The 24,584-nt window shown below is 30.2% G+C and overlaps 1 protein-coding gene across 1 annotated transcript in view; it reads right to left on the reverse strand.

Annotated features, from left to right (window-relative positions):
• Window positions 1–1,406: 1,406 nt before the first annotated feature.
• Window positions 1,407–24,584, reverse strand: part of flr (actin-interacting protein 1 flr) — a 30,655-nt gene continuing 7,477 nt past the window's right edge. Inside the window, exons 3-8 of the mRNA XM_075303596.1 lie at window positions 24,025–24,115; window positions 11,693–11,956; window positions 11,009–11,607; window positions 10,208–10,663; window positions 10,000–10,150; window positions 1,407–2,718 (exon numbers count right to left, since the gene is read on the reverse strand). Of these exons, the coding sequence (XP_075159711.1) occupies window positions 2,609–2,718; window positions 10,000–10,150; window positions 10,208–10,663; window positions 11,009–11,607; window positions 11,693–11,956; window positions 24,025–24,115 (1,671 nt within the window). The 3' untranslated portion in view covers window positions 1,407–2,608. The remainder of the gene's footprint in view (window positions 2,719–9,999; window positions 10,151–10,207; window positions 10,664–11,008; window positions 11,608–11,692; window positions 11,957–24,024; window positions 24,116–24,584) is intronic.

Genomic DNA, 24,584 nt, shown 5'->3' on the forward strand with positions numbered 1-24,584 from the left:
TTATTTCTATAGAAAATTTTTGCAAAATTTTATTTCTATAGAAAATTTTTCAAAATTTTATTTCTATAGAAAATTTTGTCCAAATTTTATCAAAATTTTATTTCTATAGACATTTTTGACAAAATTTTATTTCTAAAGAAAATTTTGTGAAAATTTTATTCCTATAGAAAATTTTTGCAAAATTTTATTTCTATAGAAAATTTTTGCAAAGTTTTATTTCTGTAGAAAATTTTTGCAAAATTTTATTTCTATAGAAAATTTTTGCAAAATTTTATTTCTATAGAAAATTTTTGCACAATTTTATATCTATAGAAAATTTTTGCAAAATTTTATTTGTATAGAAAATATTTGCAAAATTTTATTTCTATAGAAAAATTTTGCAAAATTTTATTTCTATAGAAAATTTTGTCCAAATTTTATTTCTATAGAAGATTTTATCAAAATTTTATTTCTATAGAAAATTTTTGCAAAATTTTATTTCTATAGAAAATTTTTGCAAAATTTTATTTGTATAGAAAATATTTGCAAAATTTTTAACAAACAAAACGAATGAAAATTTTATTTCTATAGAAAAATTTTGCAAAATTTTATTTCTATAGAAAATTTTGTCCAAATTTTATTTCTATAGAAGATTTTATCAAAATTTTATTTCTATAGAAAATTTTTGCAAAATTTTATTTCTATAGAAAATTTTTGCAAAATTTTATTTCTATAGAAAATTTTTGCAAAATTTTATTTCCATAGAACATTTTTGCAAAATTTTATTTCTATAAAACATTTTATCAAAATTTTATTTCTATAGAAAATTTTATCAAAATTTTATTTCTATAGAAAATTTTGTCAAAACTTTATTCTATAGAAGATTTTGTCAAAATTTTATTTCTGCAGAAAATGTTGTCAAACTTTTATTTCTATAGAAAATTTTTGCAAAATTGTATTTCTAAAGAAAATTTTATCAAAATTTTAATTCTATAGAAATTTTTGTCAAAATTTTATTTCTATAGAAAATTTTTGCAAAATTTTATTTCTAAAGAAAATTTTGTCCAAATTTTATTTCTATAGATAATTTTATCAAAATTTTATTTCTATAGATAATTTTATCAAAATTTTATTTCTATAGATAATTTTATCAAAATTTTATTTCTATAGATATTTTTGTCAAAATTTTATTTCTACAGAAAATTTTTGCAAAATTTTATTTCTACAGAAAATTTTTGCAAAATTTTATTTCTATAGAAAATTTTTGCAAAATTTTATTTCTATAGAAAATGTTATTTCTATTTGAAAATTTTATTTCTAATTTATTTCTGTAGCAACAGTGAACCCGTTTCGAATCATAAAATTTATTTTCTTGAGTGTAATTTTTTTGAATATCCTTTCCATTTGGGAAATAAAACTGATCATGGTCATAAATGTTTCTCATTCGTTTATATACCTATTGGAGGCTTCTTATACACTTTACCAAATACAACAAATTAGGTCAATACACTTCTAACTATACGTATACTATATTTTTTTACTATACATATAATCCTTTTTGTTGGTTATATCTCTATTGTATCTTTTGTTTTGTTTTTATTCGTCTATCACTTTCATCTCTACACAATTTTCTACACCCACCTTAGATTAGTTCTAATAGGTTTAAGTAAATATAATACAAAAAAATATATATTATATATTTTTTATACACAAACCACAATTACACATTATATGCACACAAAAGACAGATTTATACATACAAACATATAAAACAAAAAATTAAAAGTTGAATAAAATTAAAAAAAATAAAAATGTTATGAAAGTTAAAAATATCAATGTTTGTTTTTTTGTGGAATATTTTTAATTTTTACAATAAAAAACAAATTTTAATTTTGTTGGTAAAATAATTTTATTTTTCTCATTTCTCACTTATTTGATATAAAATTTACGCTTCTAGAAAACGTACATACATAAGTAGTTTCTATTAAGACTGAAAAAAACATAGTACAAAATTACGGCCAAAAACAGTTCATATTTTTTTGGGTGAGAGAAATTAATAAAAAGGAACATAATATTTATATGAAAATTGCAAAAATAAAACTAATTTTTTTTATATATAAAAATAAATAATTTAATTGGGAACAAAAAAAACACACAAAAATTATTGAATATTAATTTCAATACTTTCCAACTTAGGGTGAAAAAAATAATACAAATAAAGAATTTAAACCGCAGCATTAAAAGATTTTCGACGCAATGAGTTTTGATTGTTAACCATATAGTATGTAGTAGCAGCGTAGAGTAATACAAAATGCATATTAAAAAAATAATTTAAATAACATCAATATCTGTCCTCTCTACTATTCATTCATTTACTTTGAAACTGCTTCTGAATCCCAGATTTTAAGTAAATTTAGAATAGATATGAAATTAGTAACTAAATGTTAATAAAGGAACAGAGCTAATATAAGTTTGATGAAGCCATGAACATAGAATTAACAATAAAAAAATTACAATTTTATCGTCGCTAAACATCTTTTTGTCGATGTGGATGTGGATGATGATGTTGATGATAGTTAAATAAATTTTCACAAAAATTTCTGGGTTGTATTGCGGTTCTTTTTTGTATTTAGATTGTCTCAACATGCCATATCTTGGTATTACAATCTTGACCGGTGGAGATCACAGTGTTATTGTCTAACCACACCAAACGGGTAATCTGAGATTGTGGATGAGCATCTGGAAGAAAATATTTTGTTTTTCAATTTTAGATTATATTAAAAAAATAACAAATAAACTTCATGAGTTTCTAGATAAAAAGTCAATTTTTGTGAAAAGTCGACCTTTCGATTTTTTTAAAAGCAATTATTCGATTATTTCCAAATCGGCGAATTTACGATTTTTTTTTTTTAAATTATGATTTTTTTTTTAATTATAAAAATCGACTTTACTAATTTTTGTTTTTCAAAATTGTAACAAGCCAACTATTCGATTATTTCCCAATAGTGAAAAGTCGAGTTTTCGAATGTTTTTAGAAATTTTGAAAAGTCAACTTTTAGATTTTTTCAAAATTGGAAAAGTTCAAATATTAAATTATTTTCCAATCGTGAAAATGATTTTTTTTAAATTGTGAAAAGCCAACTTTTCGAATTTTTCAAAATAATAAAAAATTAACTATTTGATTATTTTCAAATAGAGAAAATCGCTTTATTTTAAATTGTGAAAAGTCGACTTTTCGACTACGTTAAAAATTTTTTCTAAATTTTAAAAATTTGACTTTTCATTTTTTAAGAATTGTGAAATCCCAATATTGTTTTTTTTTCAAAATTTTAGAAAGTTAACAATTCAGTAATATCCAAATCGAGAAAAGACGACCTTTCAATTTTTTAAAAATTAGTAAAAAGTCGATTTTTTTGATCTTTCAAAAATTCTAAATAGTTAACTATTTCGTTTTTTTTTTCTTCAAAAATATAAAAGTTAAATAATTATTTCCCAATCGTTAAAATTTCACTTTTCTTTTGGTTTTGAATTTTATAGAAATTTTTTGATTTTTTTAATTATAAAAATCGACTTTACTAATTTTTGTTTTTCAAAATTGTAACAAGCTAACTATTCGATTATTTCCCAATAGTGAAAAGTCGAGTTTTCGAATGTTTTTAGAAATTTTGAAAAGTCAACTTTTCGATTTTTTCAAAATTGGAAAAGTTCAAATATTAAATTATTTTCCAATCGTGAAAATGATTTTTTTTTAAATTGTGAAAAGCCAACTTTTCGAATTTTTCAAAATAATAAAAAATTAACTATTTGATTATTTTCAAATAGAGAAAAATCGCTTTATTTTAAATTGTGAAAAGTCGACTTTTCGACTACGTTAAAAATTTTTTCTAAATTTTAAAAATTTGACTTTTCATTTTTTAAGAATTGTGAAATCCCAATATTGTTTTTTTTTTTCAAAATTTTAGAAAGTTAACAATTCAGTAATATCCAAATCGAGAAAAGACGACCTTTCAATTTTTTAAAAATTAGTAAAAAGTCAATTTTTTTGATCTTTCAAAAATTCTAAATAGTTAACTATTTCGTTTTTTTTTTTTCTTCAAAAATATAAAAGTTAAATAATTATTTCCCAATCGTTAAAATTTCACTTTTCTTTTGGTTTTGAATTTTATAGAAAGGACGTTTTTTTCGAAAATTTTAAAAATTCGCCTTTTTTAATTGTGAAAAATCGACTTTTCTATTTTTTTAATTTTTTAATTTAATGACTTTTCGTTTTTTTTTTAATTTTTGAAAAGTGTACTTTTTTATTTTTTTAAATGTGATTTCGATTTATTTATTTAAAGTTTGGGAAAAGTAAACTTTTCTGTTTTTTTTTATTTTCATCAAAATTGTAAAAAGACTATTCAATTATATCCAATTCAAGAAAAGTCGACTGTTAGATTTGTTTTTTAAATTGTCAAAAATCATATTTTCGATTTTTTAAAAACTTCGTATAAATTCGACTTTTTGTAAAGCCGAATTTCAATTTTTTTTTAATTGTAAATATTCGTTTTTGCTTCGATTTTGTTTATTGTAAAACGTTAACTTTTTGACTTTTTGTAAAGTAGACCTTTCAATTTTTTAAATTGTAAATATTCGATTTTTTTTAATTGTTAAATGTCGACTCTTCGATTTTGTTTATTGTAAAACGTTAGGTTAGGTGGCAGCCCGATGTATCAGGCTCACTTAGACTATTCAGTCCATTGTGATACCACATTGGTGAACTTATCTCTTATCACTGAGTGCTGCCCGATTCTATGTTAAGCTCAATGACAAGGGACCTCCTTTTTATAGCCGAGACCGAACGGCGTTCCACATTGAAGTGAAACCACTTAGAGAAGCTTTGAAACCCTCAGAAATGTCACCAGCATTACTGAGGTGATGGATAAACCACCGCTGAAAAACTTTTTGGTGTTCGGTCGAAGCAAGAATCGAACCTACGACAATGTGTATGCAAGGCGGGCATGCTAACCATTGCACCACGTTAACATTTAACATTTCCAAATCGAGAAAGGTCGATTTTCGAAAAGTTGACGTTTTGAATTTTGAAAGATTGCGAAATCTCGACTTATCGATTTTTTCAACATTTTTAAAAGACAAATATTCGACAAAAGTCGCCGCTGCGACTTTCCAAGTTTATTAAAATTGTGAAATGTGGTCTTTTCGATGTTTTTAAAGAGTAAACAGTCGTTTGTTCAGGTTTTTAAAAAATAGTGAAAAATCGTCTTTTTTAACAAGTCGACTTTTCGGCTTGTTTTCAAAATTATAAAGTTAAATAACTATATCCCAAAATTAATTTTGTAAAGTAGCCTTTTCATTTTTTTTATTTCGATTGTAAAACGTTAACTTTTCGATTATTTCCAAATCGAGAAAAATCGATATTTGATGAAAACTTGGATTTTTTCAAAATTGTGAAAAGTTGAAGTTTCGATTTTTTGGAAAATTGTGACATCGATTTCTTCAAAATTTGAAAAAGCCAAATATTCTATCAAAGTCGCCACTTCGATTTTATCAAAATTGTGAAAAGTGAGATATTCGATGTTTTTTGTTTTCGGGTTTTTTCAAAGATATAAAAGTTAAATATTCGATTATTTTTCGAATATTCGAGGCTTTGTTTTTTAGTTTTGAAAAGTCGACGTTTCTTTTTTTTTTAATTGTGAAAAATAAGCATTTCTATTTTTTTTAATTGTAAAAATCGACTTTTTTCGATTTTTTTACAAATTGTGAAAAATCGCCTTTTAGTTGTGATGTGAAACCCCGTTTTTTTCAAAGTTGTAAATGTTAAATATTCGATTATTCGACGTTTTCCTTTTTTTTAATTTTGAAAATTCGATGTTTGTATTTTTATACCCTTCACCACTACTGTGGTACAGGGTATAATAATTTTTATTGTGAAAATTCGATTTCTTTACAATACAATAAACTTTTCTAATCGTAAAAGTCGACTTTTTGATTTTTTTTTAAATCCTGAAAATTCGACTTTTTTAAAAAAATTATAAAAAATTTGACTTTTTGATATTTTCAGTCGTGAATAATCGAATTTTCGATTCCTTCAAAATTGTGAAAACCCTATTTTTTTTCAAATTGTGAAACCGACTTTTTCAATTTTTTAGTATTACTATATTAATCATATATGGCCCTACTGGGCTCGATTAAATAAATAAAACAAATGAAAAAAAAAATTGTAGAAAGTCGATTTTTTTTTGTTTTTAATTGGTAAATTTCGACTTTTTCGATTTTTTCAAAATTGTGAAAAGTGGAATTTTTGATGTTGCGTAAATTGTAAAAATTCAACATTTTCGATGTTATTCAAAATTGTAAAAACTCGGCTTTTCGTTTATTTTTTTAAATAGTAAAAAGTGGATTTTAAGTTTCTGTTTTTTTTAATTGTGAAATGTCGACATTTCAATTTTATTACAAATTGTGAAAAGTATACTTTTCGTCCAAATTGTCGTCTTACGATTTGTGTGATTATTTAAAGTTGACTTTTTAATATATTTTTTGTTTGTTTATATTTTATACCCTCCACCATAGGATGGGGGTATATTAACTTTGTCATTCCATTTGTAACACATCGAAATATTGCTCTAAGACCCCATAAAGTATATATATTCTGGGTCGTGGTGAAATTCTGGAGTCGATCTGAGCATGTCCGTCCGTCTGTTGAAATCACGCTAACTTCCGAAAGAAACAAGCTATCGACTTGAAACTTGGCACAAGTAGTTGTTATTGATGTAGGTCGGATGGTATTGCAAATGGGCCATATCGGTCCACTTTTACGTATAGCCCCCATATAAACGGACCCCCCAAATTTGGCTTGCGATTGCTCTAAGAGAAGCAAATTTCATCCGAACCGGTTGAAATTTGGTACATGGTGTTAGTTTATGGTCTCTAATAACCTTGCAAAAATTGATCCACATCGGTCCAGAATTACATATAGCCCCCATACAAACCGATCCCCCGATTTGGCATGCGGAGACTCTATGAGAAGCAAATTTCATCCGATCCTGCTGAAATTTGGTACATGGTGTTAGTATATGGTCTCTAACAACCATGCAAAAATTGGTCCACATCGGTCAATAATTATACATAGCCCCCATATAAACCGATCCCCCGATTTGGCTTGCGGAGCCTCTAAGAGAAGCAAATTCCATCCGACCCGGCTGAAATTTGGTACATGGTGTTAGTATATGGTCTCTAATGACCATGCAAAAATTGGTCCACATCGGTCCATAATTATATATAGCCCCCATATAAACCGATCACCAGATTTGACCTCCGGAGCCTCTTGGAAGATCAAAATTCATCTGATTCAGTTGAAATTTGGTACGTGGTGTTTATATATGACCTCAAACCCAAATGCAAAAATTGGTCGAAATTGGTCCATAATTATATATAGCCCCCATATAAACCGATCCCCAGATTTGACCTGCCGGAGCCCCTTGGAAGAGCAAAATTCATCGGATTCGGTTGAAATTTGGTACGTGATGTTAGTATATTGTATCCAACAACCATGCAGGAATTGGTTCATATCAGTTCATAATTATATATAGCCCCCCCCCCATATAAACCGATCCCCAGATTTGACCCCGGGTGCCTTTCGGAGAAGCAAAATTCATCCGATTGGTTGAAATTTGGTACGTGGTGGTAGAATATGATATTTAACAACCATGCCAAAAGTGGTCCATATCAGTCCATAATCATATATAGCCCCCATATAAACCGATCCCGAGATTTGGTTTGGAGCCTCTTGGAGGAGCAAATTTCATCCAAGTCAGTTGAAATTTGGTACATTGTGCTAGTATATGGCCGTTAATAACCATGCCTAATTAGGTCCATATCGGTCTATAGTTATATATAGCCCTCAGATAAATCGATCCCCAATCACACAAAAATTGGTCCATATCAAGTTCATAATTCTATATAGCTCCGATATAAGCGACCCCCATATTTCAATTCTGGCTTTCTACGTACCGTGCAAAAGTCCATGTCGATTCGTAATTATTTGTAGACTTACCTATACATAACTTTTTTGTCTAATATATACCACGTATGGAATAACTCACAATTTAGAAAACGATGTTAAGAAGTTTTAAGATACCACAACCCAAGAAATTCGATTGTGGATGACAGTCTTCCGTAGAAGTTTCTACGCAATCCATGGTGGAGGGTACATAAGATTCGGTCTGGCCGAACGTACGGCCGTATATACTTGGTTTTAATTGTGAAATGCCGACATTTCAATTTTGTTACAAATTGTGAAAAGTATACTTTTTGTCCAAATTGTCGACTTTCGATTTGTGTGATTATTTAAAGTTGACTTTTTAATATTTTTTTTTGTTTATCAAATAGATAAACAAAAACAAGTAAGGAAAGTCTAAAGTCGGGCGGGGCCGACTATATTATACCCTGCACCACTCTGTAGATCTAAATTTTCGATACATCACATATCACATCCGTCAAATGTGTTGGGGGGCTATATATAAAGGTTTGCCCCAAATACATAAATTTAAATATCACGCGATCTGGACAGAATTTGATAGACTTCTACAAAATCTATAGACTCAAAATTTAAGTCGGCTAATGCACTAGGGTGGAACACAATGTTAGTAAAAAATATGGGAAACATTTAAATCTGAAGCAATTTTAAGGAAACTTCGCAAAAATTTATTTATGATTTATCGCTCAATATATATGTAATAGAAGTTTAGGAAAATTAGAGTCATTTTTACAGCTTTTCGACTAAGCAGTGGCGATTTTACAAGGGAAATGTTTGTATTTTGACCATTTTTGTCGAAATCAGAAAAACATATATATGGGAGCTATATCTAAATCTGAACCGATTTCAACCAAATTTGGCACGCATTGCTACAATGCTAATTCTACTCTCTGTGCAAAATTTCGACTAAATCGGAGTTAAAAATTGGCCTCTGTGGTCATATGAGTGTAAATCGGGCGAAAGCTATATATGGGAGATATATCAAAATCTGAACCGATTTCAACCAAATTTGGCACGCATAGCTACAATGCTAATTCTACTCCCTGTGCAAAATTTCAACTAAATCGGAGTTAAAAAATGGTCTCTGTGGTCATATGAGTGTAAATCTGGCGAAAGCTATATATGGGAGCTATATCTGAATCTGAACCGATTTCAACAAAATTTGGCACGCATAGCAACAATGCTAATTCTACTCCCTGTGCAAAATTTCAACTAAATCGGAGCAAAAAATTGGCCTCTGTGGTCATATGAGTGTAAATCGGGCGAAAGCTATATATGGGAGCTATATATAAATCTGAACCGATTTCAACCAAATGTGGCACGCATAGCTACAATGCTAATTCTACTCCATGTGCAAAATTTCAATTAAATCGGAGAAAAAAAATTGGCCTCTGTGGTCATATGAGTGTAAATCGGGCGAACGATATATATGGGAGCTATATCTAAATCTGAACCGATTTCAATAAAATTTGGCACACTAGACTACACTACTAATTGAACTCCTAGTGCAAAATTTCAACCAAATTGGGGTAATACTCAGGCTTCTAGGGCCGTATAAGTGCATATCGGGCGAAAGATATATATGGGAACTATATCTAAATCTGAACCGATTTCTTCCAAAATCAATAGGGTTCTATTTTGACCCAAAACACATACTTGTGCCAAATTCGAAGTCGATTGGGCTTAAATTACTACCTAATCCCTTGGTTACAAAAATGTGTTCACGGACAGACGGACATGGCTATATCGACTCAGGAGCCCACCCTAAGCATTTTTGTCAAAGACACCATGTGTCTATCTCGTCTCCTTCTGAGTGTTGCAAACATATGCACTAACTTATAATACCCTGTTCCACAGTGTGGCGCAGGGTATAAAAATTGATCACTATTCAAAAGTTGATTATGAAGATTTCCAAAAATCGAATTCGTCATTTGAATAGTTTTTTTTTTTGTTTTTTTTTTAGATTTAAAATTTTTTGAGCAACTTACTTTTAATGATGGTATGTTTGCCTGGATTTGTAACCGACCAAATGATAATAGTTGTATCCAATGAACCACTAGCTACCAATAGAGAATTGGGAGACCAGGCTACCGTATTTACACGAGCATTATGGAAGCCCCATTCTTTATTGTGGGCAGGCTAAAAATAAGAAAAATAATTTCATAAAACATTTTATTGTTTTAGTTTTTTTTTTACCTTATATTCTTCCACACTGTATAACACAACCTTACGATGACCATCGCAAGCAACCAAATACTTATTGTCTGGTGAGTATGAACAATCGGTGACAGGACCCAAATGATCCAGCTCAGTTTTAGGTTCCAATGTTGTTCCCTTCAACGAATAGATGTGCAATTTCTGATCATCACCACCTACGGCAACATCCAAAGTTTCAGGATTAATACTAATACTGCTCGATTCATATTTAATGGGCAATGAAAAGACTTTCTTTTGGTCTTGTACCAATGTGATTTCTTTGACACAGGCCACTGCAATAATATTTTCATTACGACAAATTGCCAATCCACGAGGTTGGCAGTTCAATTTGACTACATAGTCGGTGAAAGCATTCGATTCGATGTTAAATTGACGCAAACTGTCATCGATGCCACAGGTATAGACAAAATCACCCCAGGCAGCAATGCCATTCATCTGGAAAGATTAAGTAATTAAGTCATTAGCGAATCTAGACAATTTTTCAATGGGGGTGGGGGCTATAGTCCCACTATCTACAATACAGTATACAATGGAAAATCATAAGTAGGGTTTCAAATCCTGGGGGAAGGGACTAAAAATAATAAAACCATTGGTGGATATATAACTGCTAAGCCTTATTTCAGAGGCCTTTCTATGCTTATGGTAATTTAAATGGAAAGGTCAATTTAAATGCGATTAAAATCCCCAGTGGAGAGGACTTAAAATCGGCCTTTTTTCAATATTCCCGCAAGAATTTTCCCCAGTCCCAGTATATGAATTATCCCTAAACGACTAGCTTACCTGATTACCATGACCAGTACCAGCTACACGATCATTAACACCACTACCAGAATTCCAATTGGTAACCACACCATCATGACTGCCCGTATAGATTGTGCTACGATCGTCGCTCAAACCCAATACTGTAATAGGTTTATTGTGTCCCTTAATGACACGCAATGGTTTGGACGGATCGTTGACATTCAAATATGTGATATGACCCGACAAGGAGACAGTTAACAAATGTTCTCCTTGCCACAGGCATGAGACCTGTTGATCATCCACAGTATTGCCCATAACAAATTCGGTAACCATTTCGCGGGTTTCAACATTCCATAGGCGACATGTCTTATCACCAGAACATGTCAATAATTGGGTACCATCGGGCTTCCATGCTACAGCATATACACCACCCTTGTGAGCGGGATTTCCAAATTCGCCAACCAACTCCGAAGTGGCACCATCGTACAAGAAGACTTTGCCATCAAAACCAGCAGAGGCAAAGAATTTACCATCGGGTGAATAGCGAACGGCTTGGACAAAACGTGAATGTTCCTGTTTGGTCATTTTAAATTTAAAAGGTGGTCCCTCAAAGATACCAATGGTATTATCTTCACTTCCTGCAAACAAACAAAAAAAATATATATATACATTAAATAATATATTTAGAATTTTTATATAGAGTTTCAGAACTACAATGCTTACCTGTGGCAATACGGAAGGGACGGGCAGGACGAAAATCACATGAATTGATGGGCTTTGATTGGCCACTAATTTCACCCACCGATGTTCCAGTTTCGGTCATGAATACATGGCCAAAACGTTCGCGGCCCTCACCTACCACCACAATACGTTGATTGTCTTGGGACCAGGCAATGTCCTTAATGGGTCCACCAATAGGTTGGAACTCATTTTTCAAAATGTGTTCCTTATTGACTGTATCCCAGATACGAATTTTTCCCGATTGATCTGAAAAAAAAAAGAAATACAAAATAGAAGACTCTGTTACACAAACATATCTCCACATAAACCAGTTTTCATTTTGCACATTCAAATCTACCAAAATGTATCTACAAAAATTTTAAGGAAATTCTACCAAACAAACAAATCGTCTGTAGAAAATTTTGTAAAAATTTTATTTCTATCGAAAATTTTGTAAAAAAAATATTCTATAGAAAATTTTGTCAAAATTTTATTTATATAGAAAATTTTTTCAAAATGTTATTTCTATAGAAAATTTTTCCAAAATGTTATTTCTATAGAACATTTTGTCAAAATTTTATTTCTATAGAAAAGTTTTAGAAAAATTTTATTTCTATAGAAAATTTTGACAAAATTTTATTTCTATAGAAAAGTTTTAGCAAAATTTTGTTTCTATAGAAATTTTTGTCAATATTTTATTTCTATAGAAAATTTTGTCAAAATTTTATTTCTATATAAAATTTTGTCAAAACTTTATTTCTATTGAAAATTTTGTCAAAATTTTATTTTTATAGAAAATTTTGCCAAAATTTTATTTCTATAGAAAATTTTGTCAAAATTTTATTTCTATAGAAAATTTTGTCAAAATTTTATTTCATAAAAAATTTTGTCAAAATTTTATTTCCACAGATAATTTTGTCAAAATTTTATTTCTATAGAAAATTTTGTTAAAATTTTATTTCTATAGAAAATGTTGTTAAAATTTTATTTCTAAAGAAATTTTTGTCAATATTTTATTTCTATAGAAAATTTTGTCAAAATTTTATTTCTATAGAAAATTTTTTTTCAAAATTTTATTTCTATAGAAAATTTTGCCAAAATTTTATTTCCATAGAAAATTTTGCCAAAATTTTATTTCCATAGAAAATTTTGCTAAAATTTTGTTTCTAAAGAAATTTTTGTCAATATTTTTCAAAATTTTATTTCTATAGATAATTTTGCTAAAATTTTATTTCTATAGAAAATGTTGCCAAAATTTTATTTCTATAGGAAATTTTGAAAAAGTTTATTTCTATAGAAAATTTTGAAAAATTTTATTTATTTATTTTATTTTATTTTATTTTATTTTATTTTTATTTAACTCATTTTACAACCAAGCCGAAATGGCCATATACGGTTACAGGGATACTCAAAATAAAGAATTACATTAAATTTACTTAAAAAAAATTATAAAAATAATTAGGACTACAATCAAGGACTGCAAAAACTTGACATTATTACACCTTATTACTAAGTATATATCTTACTACTATATGTAGACTACGTTACAAAAACCATTTGATATATAAATATAAAAATTTAGGAATTGATTACTACTCTCAAATGCCTACTAACGCAGGTTATTAACCAATAAGTTTAATTATTTGCAACTAAAAATTTAATATTTAAATAATATATATTTTTATTTTAACAATTTTTAATCCTCGAACTTATATATTTGAGTTATTTTATATTTGATTTCAAATTTTTGTTTTTTATTTAATAAAAACTAACTAGGACTGCATAAACATGACATATAGTTGCACCTTAATACTAAGTGTATATCTTAGGTTAAACAGCGTTGGGAACTACAATATGTAGACTACGTTACAAAACAATTTGACATACAGTGCCGGTCAATAAAATAGCACCAACGGTGAACATACTTCAATAAAATAGCACCAACGGCGAACATACTTCTCACTTCATAAAAAAAAATCTGTGCTTATTATTTGAACAAAAAGTTTGGCAACACTATGTTGTGGTAGATTGTAAAGAAACAGCCTCCTGATTGAGATTGAATAAATAAGTTAATCGCTGAGTGGAAAAAGTATTTAACTATCTAAAACTAAAGTTGCAACATCTAGTTACATTGGCCATATGAAGTTCTGTGTCAATTTGCCGTATTTCATCAATTCTATAAGTCTGCATTGAATTGGCATTTATTTGTTGTTGTTCTGGATAGAACTTAAAACACGAGGTTGTTGCTGTTGGGTGGCAGTTTGTTTTTTTCTACTGTCGCTGTCAGCACTTGACGCCGTTGTTTTTTACCTGATTGGCGCCTAATTTGTTGTAAACAACGACTGCAGGCAGAATTGTAAGGAACTTCATCCTGACAAAAATTGAACAAATAAGTGAATTGCTGTGCGGAAAAGTATTAAACTACTTAAAACTAAAGTTGCAACGTCTGGAAATATTGGCCATATAAGGTTTTGCTGCAGTTCCTCAATTCTATAAACTGATATTGAGTTCACATTCATTTGCTGTTGCTGCTGCCTGTAACTTTAAACACGATTTTGTTGCTGTTGTTGCTTTCTGGTGACTTGTTGGTTTTTCTTTATAAACATGTCTTTTCCTTGTGGAATCTGCAAATTAGAAACTGAGGGAACTAAAGCTCTGCTCTGCCGTATGTGTAACCTGTGGTTTCATGCGGACTGTGAAAATGTTTCTAAGGCGCTTTTTGCAACTCTGGATAGGAACCGCAATATTTCATATTCTTGTGTCCGCTGCATAGAAAGTCCACCTAATAACTCTTTTGACGCGTTCAAAATGGAAATCAGACAAGAATTTGCTACAATGAAAGAATCTCTCCGTAGTCTTTCAGATAGAATGCAAAATGAGAAATCTGAAATTAAAGTGGCGTTTGAAGCTGTTGTGAGGGAGATTCGATCCGAATTATCTAATGGTTTGAAAGAATTAAAGGCTGACCTATCTAATTTTAAAGACACTGTAGCTTCTGAATCCCTGTGCAACAAAAGCGAATTGCTGGAACTTAAGCTAGAGAACCATGCACTTAGACACAGCCAAAATAGATGTGATGTGATAGTTACTGGACTTCCTGATAAATTGGAAAATCTTAAGGATGTTGCTGTTTTCCTCTGTGCGTTCTTGAAGGTTGACATTGTGTCCATGAACATAAAGCACGTAATGTATGTAAGGAAAGGTGGTGCAATTCTCATAAAGTTTGTCGATGTGGATTTGCGAGATAAATTAATGGCAACGTATTTCAAAACCAAGATTCTCAAGGTGTCGTATATTTTGGGTGGTAGTGATGCTAATCGAGTATATTTGAATGATAACTACTCCAAACTTGCAAATAAGTTGTTAAGAGCTTGTGCTAAGTTAAAGAAAGACAAGAAGATTAATGGATACAGCATCATAAATCTTGAATTTTTAAAAGCGAAACTAATCATGCTAAATAATGAGATCAAAATAGTTAGCATTCAGGATCTTATCACAATTTACAAGATTTCATTTTAGTCTCTTGTTGTGTAATTATAATCTTTTTATTGTCAGTATTATTTTTCACAATCTTTTTTTTGCTTTGGCCGTATTACTTAAAATTTTGTGAGATTTCAACACCCCATTATATCATGAATTTAATTGTTCCAATTAATTTTTTAAATTGAATTTGAGACAATCATGAAAATTTTAGTATCAATCACGGAAATTATTACAAATTACAATACTCTTGATCAAAACAAACTGTTCTTTTCCGGCACTTCAATTTTCACATTCTAACTTAGTAGTTTTTTTCTTTTTTTTTGTAATTATAGTTAGATTATATTCAATGAGAACATTGTTTATAAAAAAATACAACTAAAGTTAAAAGTAGTTATTTTCTAAAATTTTCAATTACATTTTAAACATGATATATAGTTTATATTTAATAAAAAAATTAATTGGGACAATTAAATTAAAATTATTAATGATTTTTCTTTGAATAATTCATTCTTTATGTGATTAAATTTCATTTTATATGTTAATTAATTATTTGATTAACCTTTTATCTTAAATATTTTTGCTGATTCTGGGTGTTGTATAATTGTTAGAATACTTACAATGGCATTTGTAAATTTTCAATTCTCGTTCTAGGAGGGTAGTTTTGAAGATATGAATTTGAAAAACTTATTAGTTATCTCTCTTAAGTGCCTTATTTTTAGTATTATTTTTATAATTAGTTGGCTCCCCTTTACATTACATGAAATTTTCATGCATGACTTATAGTAACAACCTTGGTCCTATAGCCAGTGATAACAGCATGCTAAAGAACTGTACGTCTAGCTACTCTAACAATTTAAATATTGCGCATGTAAACGCTCAAAGCCTTTGTCCTTCAACCTCAAGCACGAAACTAGAGGAATTTAGAAATACCTTCTTTGATTCAGGCCTTGATATCATTGGCGTCACTGAGACATGGTTTAAGGCTAATATTTTTTCCAGTTCTTTATCGGTTCCGAACTACAATCTGATAAGGAATGATCGCTCTCTTCCTAACCGCAATAGTAGAGGTGGGGGGGTATGTCTGTACGTTTCTAGAAATCTTCGTTACAGAGTTTTGTTTCGGGGTACTAGATATGGTGTTTGTGAATCTCTTTTTATAGAGATTTTTGGAAACACTTCATCGATTGTTATTGGTGTGGTTTACTTGCCCACGGGCTGTGTTGATAGTTTTGAGGATCTTCATTCTGATCTCTTTGACAGATTTTCGAATATTATTGTAATGGGTGACTTTAATTATAATCTTTTTGATATTGGTAAATCATTTTATTTTCGATCTGCTGCTAGTAGGTGTGGCCTTCAGGTTGTACATAATAGCATGCCCACTCACTTTAATGTCTCATCCGGCTCGACGTCATTGATTGACTATTTTCTTTTAAGTCAGCCTTCTTCAATTTCTAATAAATGTCAGATACAGTTTCCATTTTTTTCATCATACCATAGTCTCATTTTTATTTCTTTTCAGTTTTCACCATCTTTACGTAGTAGGCCCATTGAGTATAAGGATTATAGTCGTCTGGACGTCAACGCGATTGTTGAGCAGTTTAATAGTTTCCACATCTCGTCCATGTTTTATGCCGGCAATGTTGATTCTCAATTATCTATCCTTGATAACATAATTACTTCACTACATTCTTCTGTTCCTGTATCAAGAACGAATGACTCAAATGATTGTTCATTCATGGATTCGAGAAGCATTTTTGTGGCCATAAGAGATCGGGATCGAGCTTATAGTCGGTATCTACGTAATCGCTCGGGTATCAACTGGGGATTGTTTTGTAGACTTAGGAATAAGGCTAAGTCTATTATTAGGAAGGAGCGTTTTGCTTATGGGAGGAGAATGTTTGCGGGTTGTGACAACCGTCAGCTATGGAGTAGGCTGCGTAGACTAGGATGTATTGGTTGCCCTGAGCTAGAGGTTGACGGGGGTGATGTTCAGCTTGTAGCGGATAGGTTTTTAGGGAATATGCGTCCAAGTGATGGTATTTTAATTAATTTTCAAGATTTTGAGGATGTTGAGGATTGTTTTTCTTTCCGATGTGTTGCTGCTGAGGACTTAGTTATGGCGGTAAATTCTGTGAAATCTAATGCGATAGGCTATGACGGTGTTCCCATTAGATTCATTAAGGTAATTTTCCCACTAATTTTGCCCTTATTACTTCATCTGGTAAACACTATATTTGCATCTTCTTCATTCCCAAATAGTTGGAAATTAGCACGTATTGTCCCAATTCCTAAGGATGGTCGTAGTGACGTTGGAAATCTAAGACCCATAAGTATTTTACCGGCTATGTCTAAGATTGTTGAGAACATAATGAAGTCGCAAATCTTAGAACATGTCAATAATCATTCGCTCTTCCATTCCAATCAATTTGCTTTTCATAGGAACTTTAGTACAACCTCTGCTGTTCTTTCAATTACTGATGAGATAAGGCGTAGTTTTAACTCCCGTGTAAATTGTATCCTAGTTTCTTTAGATCTGACTAAGGCTTTTGATTCCATAAACTATACTATTCTTATTGAGAAACTTTATTGGAATTTCAAATTTTCTCGTACTGCATGTAAGCTTGTTTATTCATATTTGATGGGAAGATCCCAATATGTTTCGATTAAGGAAAGCAGATCTAGGATAGGAGCGGTTACGTCAGGTGTCCCCCAAGGGTCTGTTTTGGGTCCTATATTATTTTTGGCGTTTATTAATGACATTATCTCACATATGAATAATGACTTCTGCACACCTTTTGTCTTTGCTGACGACATTTTCCTACTTTTCTCTTGTAATACTTCAGAAGAATTTAAGCTACGTTTTTAGTCGCCTTGAAGCTGATGGCCTTGTTATTAATCCAACCAAGACGAAAGCGATTTACTTTCACCCTCGTAATTGTGGTAATGCACCCCCTTCTATATTGATAGATGGTCAAAGGATTAACTTAGTTAATTCTCTTAAATGTCTTGGAATTACTCTAGATTCTAATCTATGCTTTGATCATCATATTAATAATGTTGCGAATAGGGTATGTCTTATTTTGAGGAGGCTGTATTCCTTGAGTTCTTATACGCCCCAGCATGTGAGGCTTCGGTTGGCGCATTCGTTATTAATCACACAGTTCAGTTACGGATTAGAAGTTTATTCTGGAACGTGGAACTACAATTTAGATAGGATGGAAAGAGTGGTAAAGAGAATTGTTCGCTATGTGTTTGGTTTACGGATTTGTGATCATGTTGAGGCTGCAAGGAGGATTCCTGAGTTGCTAGGATGTTCTTTTAGGAATTACATCAACTTGCGCTCTGTATGTCACTTTTATAAAGTTATTAGGTATGGGCAACCAGAAGTTTTGGCGCATGAATTCTCCTTCATTAATTCTACTAGGAATATTCAGATTGATATTCCCATTATTCGCTCTTCCATATATGAGCATTCGTTTCTAGTTAGAGTTTTTCGTGTTTGGAATCATCTTCCTAATGACCTTAGGTCATTCTCGTTTTCATGCGAATCTTATAGAAAGAGGATTATGCAATATTTTAATAGTATTGAGTAGCTTATTATTATTATGATTTGCTGGCATCATGGGATCATTTATCTATTACTTTTTTTGTACATATCTTGTATGAATTTCATGTGGCTGGGGAGCCATCCAAATTATAAATAATCTGAAATACTTTAGTTTTTAAGCTTTTATTTCATATATTCTACACATAGATTTCTTACTACAATACATGTATAATAGGCCTTTATTGGCTTCCTTTGTATTGATGACTGAATAAATAAATAAATAAATAAATAAAATAACTCAGCAATGACTTAACCCTGGAAAGTCATCCTTATTTTTTGTACACTAACGTCATCCTTCGTCATTTTGACTACGGCATATTTAAAGACGCTATAATTTGAATTGTGAGCAAAAATGAGAACCAAATTTGAGAATATTTTCTTATTCAATATGTTTTTAATTAGTATACAACAAAAATTCATAAAATAGTTTAATTAGTATAGCTTAAATTTATCATTTCCCAATCGACTAAAATACATTTTAGATGGAAATTGAAATTGTGCGTCGTCATTTTGACGAAGGATGACTGTCCAGGGTTAATACTCTGTTTACCCTTTCTAAGAGGAATATTTTCCTCTCAACATAGTTAACGGTTCCTTAGAAATTAACAGTCATTTACAAAAAGGTCTACTTCAGTGCAGTCATTAAAATAGCACCAGTAACGTGTTTTAAATTTATTTTGCAAAATTTAACAAATATTTTTTATTGTACTTTCTGTAAAATTACGTAAAAAATTCATAAAAATTATATAGGCATGGGTCGCGTAAAGCATTGTACACCGGAAAAACGTGAGTTGATAAAAAAGTTTGTGTCCGAGGGTAACTCGTATTCCCAAATAAGGGAATTGCTAGACTGTTCCAATAAGATGATAGTAAATGCCGTAAGATATGAGCAAAGAGTTGAAACTCGTGGTAGAAAGCCAGTTTTGTCACCCTTAGTGGTAAAACGTTTAGTTCGGACTACTAAAGCAAATCTATTTACAACAGCTATGGAGCTGAAAAAAGTATTGGATGTGCCGGCAAGCGTGGAAACTATTCGTCGCAGACTTCGAGCCAACAACCTCAATGCCTGTAGTCCTCGAAAAGTTCCGCTCCTTTCCTCTAAGCATGTTGCTAAAAGGATATCTTTTGCCAAAGCACATCAAAATTGGCCTAAGGAAAAGTGGAGAAATGTACAGTGGACTGATGAATCTAAAATTGTCCTTTTTGGTGGAAAGGGTTCCCGATCCTACGTTCGTAGGTCACCTAAGAGCGAATACAACCCAAAATTTACAACAAAAACAATAAAACATGGAGGTCTAAGTTTTATGGTATGGGGTTGTTTTTCGTATCAAGGAGTCGGTCCCATATATTTGATCAAAAGCGTTATGGATGCATAGGTTTATATAAAAATCCTTGATGAAGTTATGCTGTCATATGCTTCCTACGAAATGGCACTGGTATTGGTATTCCAGCAAGACAATGATCCAAAACACACCAGTAAAATGGCAAAAAAGTGGTTCAACGACAATTCTGTCAATGTAATGGAGTGTTATGCACAGTCTCCCGATTTGAACCCGATCGAAAATCTGTGGACAGACCTAAAGAAGGGTGGATCTATAACAAAACCAACAAGCGTTGAAGGTCTCTGGGAGGCAGTTCAGAAAATTTGGAGTTCCATAAAAGTGGAAAGATGTCAACATTTAATCGATTCCATGGGTAAGCGTTGTGCCGCGGTAATAGCCAACAAAGGGCACGCGACAAAATATTGCATGAAGTTTTAAAATATTGAATTAACTAATAATAAGATATTTTGATTGAATTTTTTTATTTACTTTAAAAAAAATCCACTATTTTTCGTTAAAAATGAACTGAAGTACTATTATTTTGACTGGCTAGTTTGTAAGCTTTTTTTGTTTTTGTCAATTAGTGAATTAAAAATTAATAAAAAATCAAATAATTTTTCATGATATTAAACCAGAAACAGTAACTAATTTATTATGTTCTTTTGAACCAAATTGGCCCAATAGTTATCCCGATGCAAACGGAATAAGTATAAATTAATGCGTGGTGCTATTATATTGACCGCAGCTGTATGTATATAAAAAGCAACAAAAAAATGAACTGATAATTAGGAATTGATTACTACTCGCAAATGGCTACTTACAAAGGTTGTACTATAAATATTGTTATATTATTTTCTAGACTTGCTTTTTATTTATTTATTTTTTTTATTTATTTATTTTTTTTTTTCTTTTTAATTTTATTTAATTTTTTTTTTTTTTGTTTTAATATATTGTTTGTTTTTTATTTTTAATTTTATTATTATTTTTGTTTTGTTTTTTATTTTTATTCTTGTTTTTTTGTTTTGTTTTTTTTTTTTTTTTTTTTGGGCAATACCATGTAAACATGTGCAATTAATGCTGCTGACTTGAACAATAATAATCAAAAATTCTTTTGCGAAATGTATTCAAGGATAAATGAAACGATTTTAAGGAAACTGGCAAAACATTGAATGCACGGGCTACCCTAACCTGAAACGATCCTAACCTGAAACGGAGTAAGCCATGGTAAACGAAGTTGTGGGTTTCTGACCGATCTACATAATTGGAATAATTCAATCAAAAAAGCAGGTTCCTGACTTCTAAAAACTTTGTAGAAGAGCAGATTCCTAATATTTAAAAATTCTAAAAATTTACATCCAAGAAATTCAATAACATATTGAGTAACATGCTGCCTTATGGCCTGTTCCTGTATATCGAACGAAAGCCTTCTTTCGTATTCCAAACGAAAGAAAAATGATTTTTGTTCTTTTATTTCGAAAGGCAAGTCACTTCATATTTTGTTGTCGAGTAGTAAACGAACATATACAATAAGTGTCAAGAAAAAAGTAAAAGCATTGTTAACATTTGAATGAATTCTCAGGCCAAAAATTTAAAAATACTCATGTTTAATAATCAATGTATTCTCATACAAACGAATCGAACTTTCAAAAATAGAAAAACCCAAATTCATTCGAATTCGAGTGACTGCCTTTCTTTCGAACTGGTTTTCGTTCGATATACAGGAACAGGGCATTAAATTCACGTTATATATAAATCGAATAACTCTGTTAAAAAGAAGTCTAAGTTTCTTTAAAATATAAGTAAAAGTACCCGAGTAAACCTCAACACAATAAAGAAAATGAGGCATTATCAAAGCATGTACTATTTTCTTCTTCATATATTGAGGGAGACATAGCTCTGTATTGTACAGTTTCCTAAGTGTAAAGTTAACCTTAGAAATAATAGTATTAATATGACTTTCAAACTTTAATTTCCTATCAACAACCACACCAAGACATTTAAGCTCATCCACAAATTCTATGAAAGCTCCATTATAACATATGGAGCTTTCATAGAATTTTGAAAAATTTTATTTCTATAGAAAATTTTAAAAAATTTTATTTCTATAGAAAATGTTGGAGAAGAATAAGTTACAAAATCTACCAAAAATCAAGAATTCTACCAATCTACCAAACAGCAAAAAATCTACCACTTTCGGTAGAATTCTACCAACTGTGGCAACCGTGAATGATTTATCTCCAATTTTCATCGCTTATGAATGTTTTCTAACTGAAATGCATGAGCAGAGGTTAGTCATGCAATCTAAAGATGGGTTTATATTACACAAAAACATTGCTAGACCATGACATAGATGATGAATCACTATTAAAGTTTTAAATTTCTATATGAAATAAAAATGCTAAACTTTAATGTTTGACCAACAATGGGGAATATTAAAAAAAAATCTTCGATAAGATACCAATGTTTTATTAGTTTTGACTTCCGTTTCTCTATGTACCCATTGTAAAAGCAATAATGCCGAGTGAATTTAATCATTTCAGATAAAAGTGATAATCCATGAGATAAGAAAAAAGTATTTTACAAAATTCTTGGCGGATACCCTAATTTATTTCAGAAATAGCAAATCAAATTTATACAATTTTGTAAGCTACACACACACAATTGCCACCCCATAAATAAAAGCAAAGAATGAATCATATTCGAATCCATAATCATTGCTGATATTTTGAAAACAAGCAACAAATCTGGTGATTCGTGTACATCTGCAAACATTTATCATCACCTGAAATACAACAAGTTTGGGTAGATTGGTCAAACGAGGGAAGGCCGAGTAGTTTACCCAGAGATCCCGCAAACTTTATTAAGTCATTTTCTATAGAAATAAAATTTTGACAAAATTTTCTATAGAAATAAAATTTTGACAAAATTTTCTATAGAAATAAAATTTTGCAAAAATTTTCTACAGAAATAAAAATTTACAACAATTTTCTAGTAAAATAAAAATTTGCAAAAATTTTCTAGTAAAATAAAAATTTGCAAAAATTTTCTATAGAATTAAAATTTTGACAACATTTTCTATTGAAATAAAATTTTGCAAAAATTTTCTATAGAAACTTTTCTAAAGAAATAACAGCATACTTTTCCTCTGTTGGTTAAGCTACACTTGTAGTTTAGTCAATTCATGGTTTTAAGCTGAGATCAAAAACAACAATAATGATTGAAGAGAAACCAACAATAACAAACAAAACGAATGAAGATAGAGGAAGCACGCTCAAAAACAAACCCTACATTCAAATCGATGATTTCAGTTTGGCAAAGGAAAAGAGATATGCTTGCAAATTTGTTTAGGCAGTAGCCGACTATCAAACCTTTTCTCGGAAGGTTCAAGTGTAGTTCACTTTGGGTTGAGTGAATTACCCGAATTTATTCTGATAGTTTTGCTGCAAGTAGAGGATGCTGATGAGGAATGTGGTAATTCGGAACGTGCGTCCATCCAACCATCTTGCAGTCTATAGGGCTTTGCCCAAATAAATTTGACAAGCATACTTTTCCTCTGTTGGTTAAGCTACACTTGTAGTTTAGTCAATGCATGGCTTTAAGCTGAGATCAAAAAAACAACAAAAACGAAAAAAAATTTTGACAAAATCTTTCTATAGAAATAAAATTTTGACCAAAACTTTCTATAGAAAATTTAGACAAAATTTTTTATAGAATTAAAATTTTGACAAAATTTTCTATAAAAATAAACTTTTGACAAAATTTTCTACAGAAATAAAATTTTGACAAACACTGATCAAAAATATATTTCTACTTTAAATGGTTGGACACCAATCAGTCCAACTATTACAAACGGAAAGACAAACTAATTACACCCCACATTCAATGTTGAGAGGCATATACATACTCTGATCATTACTCACCTCCAGATGCAATATAGAAACCACTTGGAGAATATTTGGCCACATTGACGGCACATGAATGTTCCGTATAAACATCAGCAATAGCGGGATTCTATAGGAAAGAGAAAAGTAATGGAGAAAAATTTACACAAAATGGAAATATAACAATATATGTAAGTGTGTATTTAGATATGTAGTTATGTATATGAAATGTACAACAATGATAAAAGATAAGTGTAGCGTAACGACGATTGCCCTCCCTATTGATAAAAGTGAGTGAATGGGCTAGATATTAACCCAGCATAAAAAATATCATACAAAACCCAGAAACAGTTGAAAGGAAATCAATTGATATAGGCTTTCATTCTGTGACATGCACTATTTAATGTCCATTTGTTCTTTTGTTTGCTACTACAAAACATGACTACACAATTGCTCTTGAAAAAAATCTTTTATCTTTGTCTTGATAACATACAGTTAATTTTTTTTTAATCAAATTAAAATTTTCTCAAAATTTTATTTCTATAGAAAATTTTGTTAAAATTTTATTTCTATAAAAAATTTTTGTTAAAATTTTATTT

This window comes from Haematobia irritans, chromosome 4 (assembly GCF_050003625.1).
Source record: "Haematobia irritans isolate KBUSLIRL chromosome 4, ASM5000362v1, whole genome shotgun sequence".
NCBI lineage: Eukaryota > Metazoa > Arthropoda > Insecta > Diptera > Muscidae > Haematobia > Haematobia irritans.